This window comes from Macrotis lagotis, chromosome 3, assembly GCF_037893015.1.
Source record: "Macrotis lagotis isolate mMagLag1 chromosome 3, bilby.v1.9.chrom.fasta, whole genome shotgun sequence".
In the NCBI taxonomy this organism is placed as follows: domain Eukaryota; kingdom Metazoa; phylum Chordata; class Mammalia; order Peramelemorphia; family Peramelidae; genus Macrotis; species Macrotis lagotis.
Genome location: NC_133660.1, coordinates 125403680 through 125416943, shown reverse-complemented (window position 1 = coordinate 125416943; position 13264 = coordinate 125403680). Strand labels below are relative to the sequence as shown.

General features: G+C 34.0%; 1 protein-coding gene across 5 annotated transcripts in view; it reads right to left on the bottom strand.

Moving 5' to 3' along the window:
* Positions 1–2762: 2762 nt before the first annotated feature.
* The window catches only part of LOC141517828 (uncharacterized), a 98605-nt gene continuing 88103 nt past the window's right edge, over positions 2763–13264 (bottom strand). For 4 of the 5 annotated variants that reach the window (XM_074229226.1, XM_074229229.1, XM_074229228.1 and 1 more), the window contains 4 exons: positions 12367–12408; positions 10551–10636; positions 9121–9190; positions 2763–7934 (listed from right to left, as the gene is read on the bottom strand). In XM_074229226.1, the coding sequence (XP_074085327.1) occupies positions 9146–9190; positions 10551–10636; positions 12367–12408 (173 nt within the window). In that variant the 3' untranslated portion in view covers positions 2763–7934; positions 9121–9145. The remainder of the gene's footprint in view (positions 7935–9120; positions 9191–10550; positions 10637–12366; positions 12409–13264) is intronic. The other variant, XM_074229227.1, reaches the window with a different exon arrangement.

Below are 13264 nucleotides of genomic sequence, written 5' to 3'. Positions count from 1 at the left end.
GGCTTACATATGATAATTCTTTAAATACTTGAGGACAACTCTGATGTTCTCCTTTTTTCTCCTCCTTTCCTCAAGCCTTATCTAGTTCTCTTATTGGATGTTAATAGCTGTATGTTACAGTGCCCAAGCCCAGAGAGATAGGAACACCTGAATTCATCTCTGATCTCAGACTCTTACTAGTTATGTGACCTTGGGAAAATGACTTAAATTCTACCTCATTCTTCTCAACTGGAAAATGGGGATAATAATAACACTTATTATGAAAAATCAAATGAGATAATAATTGTAAACAACTAGCAGAGGGATTGGCACATGGTAAGTAGCTATTATTGTTATTATTTTGTAAATGGTTAAATTGAAATTCAATTAGATGAAGCTGACCTATCTAAGGTTGCAAGGAAATAGAGAGTAGGGTTAGGATTTATACCCAAATATTCAGGCTCTAGTTCTGGTGCTCTTTCCATTGTGCTGTATTATATTATAAAAATATGTATATATAAAATATTGTACCACATAATTTAGATGTTAATATATGGGACCATTCACTCTCTCTCTCTCTCTCTCTCTCTCTCTAGGATTTTGCAAGGCAAATGGGGTTAAGTGGCTTGCCCAGGGCCACACAGCTAGGTAATTATTAAGTGTCTGAGACCGGATTTGAACCCAGGTACTCCTGACTCCAGGGTCAGTGCTTTATCCACTGTGCCACCCAGCTGCCCCCCATTCATCTCTTTCTCGAAGATGAGCTTGAAGGTTGTTGTTCATTCATTTCTCAGTTGTGTCTGAGTCCCAAAACCCTATTTGGGTTTTTCTTGGGAAAGATACTGGAATGTTTTAACATTTTCTTCTCCAGCTTATTTTGTAGATAAGGAAATTGAGGCAAACAAGGTTAAGTGACTTGCCCAGAGTCACACAGCTAGTTAGTGTCTGAGACCAGATTTGAATTTATGAGCATATTTTTTGGTTCATTCCCAGTGCTCTATGAAATGTGCCACATAACTGTTGGAGTATTCAGTACTAAAGGAGGTTACATTACAGGAGTATAGGCTCTGATGTCCTATGGAGTATAGAATGATCAGAAATCAGGGTCATAAATTTTGGAATTATAATAATGATAAGAGATACAAGGGATGTCAGAAGTCATGAGTCTAACCGCCCCCCCCCCTTAAAAATGGCACTAACCCTGGCGTCAGGAGGACCTGAGATCAAATCCGGCCTCATAAACTTAATAATTAACTAGCTGCGCAACCTTGGGCAAGTCACTTAACTCCATTGCCTTGATAAAAACCAAAAATAAAAAAATGGGACAGCTGAGGAATATGATAAGCTCAATAACTTGCCAGTGATCTCAGATAGTTAAATGGTACATCTGAAATTCTAACCAGTGTTCCCTACCTCCCTTCATTCTGCTGCTCCATTCTATTCCTCAAGAAATCATCTTGAGTGAATGATGTCTCTAGGTTCATGAACATACCCTTCTTATCCCTTCTTATGTTTTTAAGAAAATCCCCCAGTCAGTTAAAGAAGAACTGAGAAAGGTTTTATTTCATCTTATTTCATTTATTTACATCTGTTACAAGTCATGACAGAAGTTTCAGTAAACTATAGGCTCTAAAGATTATGCTGTGAGTGATACAAGATGCAGAAAGAAGGGTTTCTAACATTTGTAGCTAAGCCTTATTTCCTGTGAGTGATGTTTCCTTAGGAATGAAATGGTAAAAAAGATATTGAGTGGTAGAGACTATGAGAAGAGATTCAAAATTCAGAGGGAGAAAATAATCTATGAAATTGAAAATGGATCAAGAATGATTTATATAATGTTTGAGATGGCTGTAAAGGAAGTGAGATTTTGGTTGTAGGTTCAGAATGGAAACTGACTTTTTTTCAATGGATGATGTATTTGAAAGATCGAACTGTGTTCAATTAATTACTTTATGCCACTTGTTATTTAGAAATGGTTTTTCAGAAAATATTACACTGTCACATAGTTTAATTGTTAATATGTAGAACTCTTCACTCTCTTTTTGACCTTTTAGGGATTAGGAATACAAAAATAAATGAAAAAGCATATATTTTTATTACTGTTTAAAAACATATTTCCATATTGGTCATGTTGCAAAAGAAGATTCAGAACAAACAGGGAAAAAACCAAGAGAAATAAAAGCAAAAAAAATTTAAAAAGTGAAAATAGTAAACTTTGAAATTTACATTCATACTCCATAGTTCTTTCTCTGAATCTGGATGGAATTTTTCATTGCAAGTTCTTTAGAATTGTCTTTCATCACTGTATTGCTAAGAAAAGCTAAGTCTAATCATAGTTGATCATTACATTATATTGCTGTTAATAGAATCAGAGTTCTTCTGGTTCTGCTGCCATCACTCAGCATCAGTTCAGCTAAGTCTTTCCAGGTAAATAAGCATTTATCATATACCAAACATTGTACTAAATCTTGGGGCATAATTGGAAAAATGAGATCCTTCTTCCCTTAAGGACTTTAGTTCCTGTTTTAATAAGGGGAGATAACAATTGTAGCAGAGTGACCTCTAAGGAAGGACTTTCTGGTTTGGGGAGGCATAAAGTCGGCAGTTGTTCTTACCAAAAGCAATGACGATGTTCATTGTTCATTTAATTCCAATTGTCAAAGCTAGAGACAAAAAGGGGAAGGAGTGAACAAGAGTGGGTCACAGGGCAAAAAAATGACTTAAGAACTGATTGACTTAGTTCATCCTGAACAAGGTTTCTGAACATATGAACAATGATAGTTGGGTAAAAAAAAAATGGTGGAAGTGAAGATGCATGGCCCCAGGGAGTTAATAATCCAATGATTTTGCTACCATCCAGTTCTTCAACCCTTCAGTTGTTACTTTGGCCCTCCTCTCTTCCCACTTTCTTCCTCTTATGACCCTCTCCTATGCACACTTAGGAGGATGAAAGCAAGAATAAATGTTTTAGAAATGCTACTAAGAATGAAGATGATAGAATATAAGGAAAGAATGAAAGGAGTAGAGATGTGGACGAAGATAAGAGATGCACTATAGAAGAGTGTTTATAGGATCAACCATTAAGGATTAATTTTTAGAAAATAAATGTAAAATATACCTTTGATTAGTATATGTACATACATTTTAATCTATTAAAGTAAAAAAATTATGCTAAGATGTTTGGGACATGCTATATTTCTATATCTATACATATCTATATCTATCTATAGTTTCCAATATATTTGAAATATAAAAAAGGAACTCAAATGTTTATTATAGCAAATCTAAGTTTTCTGTACTTTCTTCTTGGGCTGCTGGTTCAGTTTCTCTGACAGCTGGCAAAGTTCTGGGTTAAAATGTCATTTAAAATGCTAGGATTGTTCTCTCTGAGTATGTATTTCTGCTTTTGTCAGTTCAGAAACTGTATCAGGACTAACACAATAGCTATTAAGGGGTTACTGTCTTTTTCTTGTAAGAATGAGGAATGAAATATATTCTTCCCTAAAGAAAATATAGTTTGACTTTTACTTTTTGTTCATTGATCCCTTGATATAACTCTCTCTTGGGTAGTCAGAGGTGAAGCTTGTTCCTTCAGAATGAGATCCTCTTTACATACTCACTTGGATCTGGCTTCTAACAATGACACTGTCCTGCGGACTTATTAATTCTATTCCTATTATCCACATTTTTCCAGTTTTTCTTTCAGAACTATATTAAAGAATATTTTAATGGGTCTCCAGAAATGATTAAAGAACACACAGAAATACAAAATAAATCATAATTTAATGTAGGGAGAGAAACCATACTTTATCTACTAAAGTCATTGACTGGCTGGAGCATAAGTTAGTGCTCAACCAAATATTGTTAAATGGTTTCTTTTGTAATCCTAGTCTATGATACAGCCCCATTAAATAACCATGATACAACACATTCCCTCCCCCTATTTTTTCATCATTTAATTTTTTGCATTTGTGTTTGCATAAAATCTAAATGCATTTAATTTTATGCATTTAAAAATCTTATTTTAAGAAGGGGTCCATAGAATTTACTAGTCTTTCAAATGGATTTATAGTACAAAAAAAGGTTAAGAAACCCTAGGTTAGAGTATAGATATTGTATATTATAGTTACAATTTTAGGTTGAGGACAGATTTAAGAATGAATTAGTATGGAAAGTAAATAGCTTCAATTTCATTATTGCAAAAATGCAAGGCATGGGACCTCTTTTGCTTTCAAGGAATTATTATCTAGTTTGCAAAGATCCAGGTTTTATTTCCTGACTTTTCTTATAATGATTTCTCTGCTTATTCAAAAATAGCATGCACACTTATGATCAGAAAGCAATACTAAATTTACAAATTTTAAAATTGTCTCTAAACAGCTGTAAAGTCTTCTTTCTTTTATCAGACATAAATGAACATTGGGAGTCTAGGAACAGGCTATTGTGGTGAAACTGAATCTGCTTAAGGTATAGATGAGACAGATAAAGAGTGGGATTGTATCATGATTATGATAAAAGAGGACATAATTTTCCAACTTGAGATTCATTCTTTAAAAAAAGATTTTATTATTGTAAAATGACTATGAATAGCATTTGTAACAGGCTAGAACATATCAAGTAATATGATATTTATTAAAGCATTAGTGCCTGCCAAAAAAAGTTTGGAACATCAGGAGGCTACTTTGGTACTTATGGGGTTACAGTCATACTTAGGTGACTTAAGAAACAATAATTGCTGTAGATTTTTCTGGAAATAATGACAAGCCATATATATATATATATATATATATATATATATATATATATATATACATACATAAAAGGTTAAATTCTTAAAAATGAGGAAATGGACAGAAACTGGAAGAATCTCCTCATTTTCCTTGTGCTTTTTGACTTCATGGGCTTCTGGAGGTCAGCAGCCTTCCATCCTTAGAATATATCTCTGACTCAAGACGTCCTTTTCTTTTTTCAAGACCCCCATCAGGTAGCCTTCCTCTTTCTTTTCTCTCATCTGTCTCCCCTACTTAATGTGATCTCCCTCTTCAAAATTTCCCTTTGTTTGAATCTGTTCAGAATATTATAGTGGAAATAATGTTGAACTTGAAATCAGAGGAGCATTGTTAGAATTCTGCCTCTGGAGCTAGCTCGCTGTGTGACAACCTCACTGTCCCTCCATTTGGTCATGTAAAAAAGGAGATCATAGAATCTGCAATACTCACTCCCCAGTGCTATTGCTAAGACTTCCTAGGTGCAACGAACTTTGTAAACTTTAAAGTGCTCAAAGAGCAGAAGTAACTTTTCTTATCTGCTATTTCCTTATTTGGGTGTGCCATTTTATTAACTTGTTACTTTTTTAATGCCTGAAAGTTAAATGAAGATGAATGTGATTCTTTGCCTTTTCATGGGATTGACTGAATCTCACAGTATAGGTGCAACTTTGTAGTATATTCCTACAGAAATGTACTTTTTATCTTATGCTATATTTCATTTTTAAAAAGACTGGAAAAAGGGGGGAAGGGGAGGCAGAGATTTTAAATTCACTTTACATCTCCTTATTTATGTATTTGATTTTTCATTTGATTTTCAAATAGCAACAGGAACATTAGGTTGTTTTTTTTTTTTAAGTTGTTAACCGAGGGATGAAAGTAACAAAAAACTACCACTTTTGTCCTCTTATTCCTTTTCCAACATCATTATATGACAGTGTTAGCTTCCTAGTCATAGAAGCAATGAGTTTAAATCCCTGTTCTGTCAGTTATGACCTTGGCTAAGCCAGTCATAAATTCATTCAATAAATATTTATCGATTCCCTGCTATGGAAAGGGGGCCGTGTCATAGTTTCCCCTTCTGTAGATTGAGAAAGATGGTTTAGATAATTCTGATAAAATTTATTCTAGCTGTATAGCCTCTGTCCCTATAAGATAAATAAGATAATGCACTCTTTATTTATCCATGGACAAATTGAGGCTCCTGAAGGGAAAATGGGGTAAGCTAGGTGGTGCAGGAGACTGAATGCCTCATCTTCCTGAGTTCATATCAGACACTTACTGGGTGTGTGAGCCCTGGATAAGTCACTTAACCCTGTTTGCCTCAGTTTCCTCATTTTAAAAATGAATTTAAAGAAGAAAATAGAAAACCACTTCAAGTATCTCTGCCAATAGAATCATGAAGGGTTGGACATGACAGAAATGATTGAACAACAACAGAATGAGGAAAATGACTTACCTAGAATCACATAATTTAATGTAATAGGTCTCATTGTTTATATCTGGCACATTTCACTGCAATCTGAATGAATCTGATCTGTCTTATGTAGACAATGGGAGTAAATTTTTTTGTGTGTGCTAGTCACGGGGATTTACTCTTTTCTTTTTGGAATTCTATGGCTCCATTTATAGAAATGATTTTATACCACAGGGATCATTGCCCTGAAAGATGAGCGAATTAGTCATTTCCAATGGACAATTTCTTTATCATAGTCACATATCTATAATGGTTTCATATAGATTTCAGAAGATTTAGAAACAGGAAAGGCTTTAGACCATTTTGTTCAGCAACCCGTTCCCCATCTCTCATTAGAATGTAAATTCCTGTTGGGGTGGAGGGTGGTTTTGATTTTGTCTTTGCATCCCTAGTGTAGAACCTTACACAAAACTAATGCTTACTAGATGTTATGAGGCACTGTGGGGTAGTGGAGAGATCTCTTGTCTTCTAAGTCACATTCCATTGTGAACAAACATATACTTGTCCTGCAACCTTGGTTAAACCAAATCCTCGGCATTCCGAGGAAACTTGGATCTTTCCTCCTTCAAATGAAATTATAAGTCTGGGTTAAAAATTATTAAATAAAATAATTTGAATTTTATAGATGAGAAATTGAGACCCATGTGTTTTAAACAACTTGTTCAAGGTCAAATAGATTTAAATAATAGAATTGGGATGAGAACTGAGGTTCACTGACTCCTGATTCATTTTGTTTTCCTTTTATTCCACAAGACCTCTCTCTTCTGCAGTCAGTGGTGGATACAGCCATCATGATGCCATACATTCTGGGCTCATTTTCTTTGTGAGCAGAATTTACATGGGTTGATCAAAGATAATTCTAAAATATATGTTGGACAATGCTATCCACATTCAGAGAATGTCTGAATGTAGAACAAAGCATATTATTTTCAATTTAAAACATTTTTTGTTTTTTCCTTTTGTTCTGATTCTTTTTTCTTAATTTGATTAATATGGAAATATGTACAACATGATTGTACATGTATAATTTGAATTAGATTACTTGACATCAATAAGAAGGGGAGGAGGAAGAGAGGGAGGTGAAAAATGTGGAACTCAAAATCTTATATAAAAATGAATGTTGAAAACTATCTTTACATGTAATTATGGGAAAAAATAAAAAGTTAAAAAGTTAAAAAATAACCTGTCAAATTAAAGGGAAAAAAGAATTTATGTTGGCATGTGAAACATCTCCATATATAGATACCATGTTCTATAAGGTGAAAAGATTAATAGAAGTAGTAGAGCAGTTAAAGTTTTAAACAAATCTCAGGATGCTGGCATGGCACTGGAATGTCCTTAAAAATCTATTCCTTATTTTATGAAATAATACACAAAGAAAACTCCTCCAAAGGAGCAGGGATGGGAGATCACAGATCACTTTCTAAATTAATAATATCTACAATTAAGCAAACACAAAACCAAAAGCAGGAATATGAATAAAACTGAATTTTTCAAAATATTAGAAAAGTTGACTCAGCAGGTCCATTTATCTATCCATCACTGAATCCCTAGAACAGGAGCCTCCAGATGAAATGTGCTTCCTGATATTGTCTTCAATTCATGAAGATGTCTTCTATTATTATGACAGATGCGTCACACTTTTCCACCAAATCGTTCACACAGTCTTCTTTTCAAGAACTTTTCAAGTTGTTTGGGAGGATGTCGCTTTTCTGTAGCAAAGTTGGGAATGGGAGATAAAAAACAATCATAAAATAACCACACACACACACACACACACACACACACAAACACACACACCGAGAATAAGACATAGTTGCTTCGAAAGAACCTAGTAATGCCTGGTATAATTTTCAAAGACTACATCTACTCCATAGAATTCTTAGGTATCTGATATAATTGCTCAGCCCTGATTTATGGATGTGCCCCCCAAAAAACTTCATTTTAATTAAAGTTTTAGTAAATTATAAATCACCTTGAATCAGACATAAAGGATTTGATTAATTTATGAGCATACTAAGCCCATGTATTGGTCATTTGGATGTAGAATTAGGGAGTATTGGTTATTTAGATCTAGAATAGAACTCATATACCTGATATTATATCTATTAAGGTAATCACCAACCCACAAAACCAAGACTAATAAGAATGAAACAAGCAACCAGGTGGTTGCAAGGATAGAGTCCTGAGCCTGCAGCAAGAAGACTCATCTTCTCAAGTTCAAATTAGACCTGTTTGACACTGGGTAAGTCACTTAATCAAATTTTCCTCAGTTTCCTCATTTGTAAAATGAGCTGGAGAAAGAAATTGAAAACCACTCCATATCTTGGCCAAGAAAATCCTAAATGGAGCTACAAAGTTTCAGAAAAATAACTCAGCAACCACAACAAATAAGAATCAAGTTGTGAGATTAATGAAAACTACATAGCAACTTTGGGCATATTCGCTCTTCTTTATGGTTTGATTTTCAAAGCAGACAGTGTCTGGTGGGAGAAGGGGCATGTGCCTTCTTGGAAGTAGATATTAATGCTTTCTTAAATTTGTACACAATGTATGGAAGAGCCCTAGCAAAGAAAGGAAATGATTAGAGGATGATACTGAATTTCAAGCTAGTCCCACAACAAATTATGTTGATCTGTTGAAATATTTTGGCTGAGTACATCTCAGACTCTGTTGGTGTTGTTTTCTTTCAAGTTCTATTCTCAGTATTCCCAAAGTCAACCAATCTTAAAAACAAAGGACTGAAGATGGGCATTTTCTATAGGTGATATCTCATTTTTAATGTGTGCCATCAAGATCAGATGCCCCTGATCTTATAAAGGACATTTCCTGGCCATCAAAAGTTATCTGGAAATCAAATCACATGAGCCCAAGGTTATAGAGGGGTCTATAATCAACCTGCTTTTTCTGTCTCAAGAGAATTTTAATGGGGGCTCATGTCCTTGTTCTTCAGGTTGAATGATTTTTTCTGTAAATAAAAACAGAAAAATATTAATGCTGACTTTTTTGAAAGCCTTAGAGAAGAAAATGAAAAAAAAATGAAATGAGGCTTGCATGAAGATTTTTTTCTCCCCCTTTATCAGTAGTCATTAAATTTGTAGATTTCTTTTTATAAAGTTTTCCCCCTACTGAGCAAATACTCCAAATGGTGATGGGTGCTAGATTGCTTTTGCTAGAACTGGTGTTACATAATTTTGTGGGCATTTGGATGTTCAAAGGGCACCTGGTATTGGAAGAAATGAAATGCTGTTCCTCTTCTTCCCTTGAACTCACACCCTTGCTCAATTAACTCTTGAAAATTTTCCCTTCCTATGAAATGGAAGTTAATTTGTTTCATTATCATTTTTTTTAAAATAAAAGAGCTTCCAAATACATAAAAAAACCTTTTCTCTCAGTTCTGTTGATCTAGTCCTTTACTGGGAATTGTGAGACTCTAGGAAAAAACCTCTTAGGGTCCAGCTCAATTAAGTATCTTTTGGATGGGATGTTCAGACCACATGAGGGAGATAATCCATTTGAGAAGGCTCGGTTTGTACCAAAGACCATTGAATATCTTAAAGAGGACTATATTAGGACAAACTGTTTGCACAGTGGTGTTAAGAGGAAAGTATCTTTTAGACCTCAAAACTCTGTAAAAAGGGGAATAATTGCTATTAAACTATCCTATTAATATTATACTCATGAAAGGATTCTAAACCACTAAAGTTGACAGATTACCTAAAAGTAAAGACCTAGATGTGAAGATTTGTACAAATTTTCTTTGTAGATAGATTCGGCAACATGAGGACTAATATACAAGGTCCAGAGGATGTAGGTTTGAGAACAATTATTGCTTGTGTGACCTTGGGTATGTCATTTCCCCAGGGAATGACTTAGTTTTCTTATCTATATATATAGTAAAAAAGTGTGGGACTGACTGGAAAGGACCTTCTAGATCTAAATCTAAGATTCTTCTAATATTTTTCTTAATTTAGTTTCTGAAATTTAGAATACCAAAATAATTGAAAAGAAAGAAAATTTAGGAAGGGGATGAAGGGTATATTTTTCTCCTGGAATCATAGATTGAGGACTGTAAGAGATCATCAGTTCTGACTGATTAATTTTTTCAGATGAGAAAACTGAAGGTTGAAGAGGTTATGTGACTTTTCCAGGGTCTCACAGCATGATAGAATTCAAACCCAGGCACTCCCAAGTCCAAATCTTCTACAGCATGCTAACCTATCTCTGAGTTACTTCAGCTCAATAGCCATATAAATAAGGGAGAAAAATCCCATTTCACATACATTTTGTTCTATCATTTTCCATAAGTTTAAAAATAACAATTTTACCCTCGTCGTCCGGCGAATCAAGAATGTCACAAAGAGGATGATTCCAACGATACCAGCTATTGCAACAAGAGTTATCACAGCTACCACTTAGAGAAAGGAAAGAATCAATTAAATATCTAGGAAATAGGTTTAATAAACATAATTATATAGGCAAATTGCTTTGTACCCTGAATTCAAATAGGTGAATGATCTCTGATTTCGTTTTAAGCAGGAATCAACTTTTTATTGTTTAGAGACCTACCCATCTAGTCAATCTCACTTTTTAAATAAGTCCATAGAGTCTTCTCAGGATTCTCTCAGGAAGCACTAAAGACAGTCTTAGTCCTCATGCCCACCTCAGGAAGGTAAACCAGGATGTATATTTTGTTTTTTTTATTTTTTGTTTTTCAGATTACTTGAGAGAGGTTTTCCAAAGGGAAGCAGGAACATTTTTTAAATCTTTGATTTTTCAAGTATGAGTTCCAAGTTACTAGGAATTAGTATATTTAAATAGAAAAATCAATTGCTCTGAAACTTTCCTCTAAAATATATTAGATTTGGATAATTTCTCACTTCCTGTTTTGATCCAGGGTCCATTTCAGCATTTTTTTTCCTTCTCAAAGCTATAAGTAGTTAAAGCATTTTAAATAAACACCAAAATTATCTCATCATACAATGAGAAGCACATGAAGTCAGTAAATACTACCTACCGGAAAGAGCAAAAGATGGAAACCTGTGATACATATCCAGACTTTCCCCTGACAAATTTCCCTTACAATAACTCACAATTGTTTTGTGTGGATCTAGTGTCTTGGTCATTATCATAAGGAAATACTCAATACTTGTTCATGGTCACATAGTGAATATGTATCAGAGGTCCTCCTAAGTTCAAGACCCTTCTTTTATACACTAAACCATGCTGTTTCTCACTAATTTTTGTTGAATTAAAAACATTCATTTACTTTATTCTGAACTTAAAACATAAAATAAGCATTTTCATACTAGTAATGGGGGAAAAGATAATAGTACATGAAACTGCAAATCCATTATATACAACTTACTCTTCCCTTTAAATATATAATAAAGTTTTCTAATTTTTTTATTCTTTTATGCACCTCCACTCTAGAGAGGGCTACTATTAGATACCAATATGTATCTCTGTGTGAATATGTTATAAAATCATTCTATACATAATTCTACTTATCGATATTTTCTCTGGATGCAGATAGCGTCCTTTTTCATAGGTACTTTTGTAGTCAATTCAGGTATTTACAATAGATAAAATGACTTGGTCTCTCATTTATAGCTATCTGGTTATAACTGAGAATATTTCACGAGGGTTAATAAATAGTTCTTGAGTAGAACAAATGGTAGAACTGAAACAAAACCCTAATTTTCCAAGAATGATCCTACACTATTTTTTAAAAACCAAATATGGAATTTGCCCCATTCAGCATTTATTATAAGTTCCAAAGATGATGGAACTAGAGTGATTTGGGGGTAGAGTGGGGTTTGGACTTGTGATGTGATTAATGAGAATGCCAGATAGGCAATCTTGTTCTTATCTTCCCAGGATTTGCCAACTATTTAGAATTCTTCAACACACAGAACTTACTAAGGAATCAGGGTAAGAATGTGCTTTTTTTTTTTTTAACATGCAACCTATAGCTATTTTCTAATGTCTCAGAAAAGAGGCACCATTTGTAAGAAGGAAAGAACCTTGTTGAAAACTGTGGCTGGTGAAAGCAACCTTTTCATAAGAAGAAAAATGGAGCCCTCTATTGGCAAAGAAGGAAAACGTTCATGCAATTTTTGTCCACATATGTTTTCGACATACCTGGTCCAGGGAGTGAGTGGGCTAAGTGACCTTTTGAGCTTTCTAGAAATAAAACATAGAGAGGTATATATATATACATATATGATTTAAAATTATAAAGAAGCTACCAACTATAGCAACTACTTTAGAATTAGATTTATGTATTTTTTTCTTTTCAATCATCTGTAATTTTATCAATGTAGGAAAACTTCCAATACCAATACAGATTATACATTATCTATGAATTAGTAGTTATTTCCTAAGGTATCACTTAAGATACTCATAAGTTAAGCAATTTGTCCAAAGTCATACATCTTTTAAGAGCCAAAGGTGAGAATTATATCTAGATCTCCTTGCCTCCATGCTCAGATCTATCTATTAGGCCAGTTGGCCTCCATATTTTATGTAATTATATTTCCTTGCCTAATTTCTTGGTGAGAATAGTTTGAACACATTTCCCAAGTTAATTGAGTTTCCAAGAGAGAAGACAAAAACATCATAGATTTATAGTTGGAAGAAACCTTAGAGGATATCTAGAGTCTTTCCCTTAAATCCCTTTATTTTATTGAGAAGAAAACTGAGGCTGAGCAAGTTTAAATGGTCTGAGATCAAACAAATTGTATGTGAGATATAAGAATCAGTCTTTATAGATTCAACTTCTACTCTCAAATACCCATGAGAATATATGGAACTGATATGGGCAGGCAACAATTTTGTTCAAGAAAAGTCAGATGGGAAAACCTATTTTACATGGCAAGGTCATGTAGTTAGAGCAGAGGATACTAACATTAAAAAATGGCAGGGAATTACAGTTACTAAGAAGGATTCTGCCATACCCATAGAAAAGTAGCAACAAAGGTAGAGTCAGGCAAGGACAAAGGAAAGATCTAGACAAAGGGTTCTAAGAAAATAAGAGGAA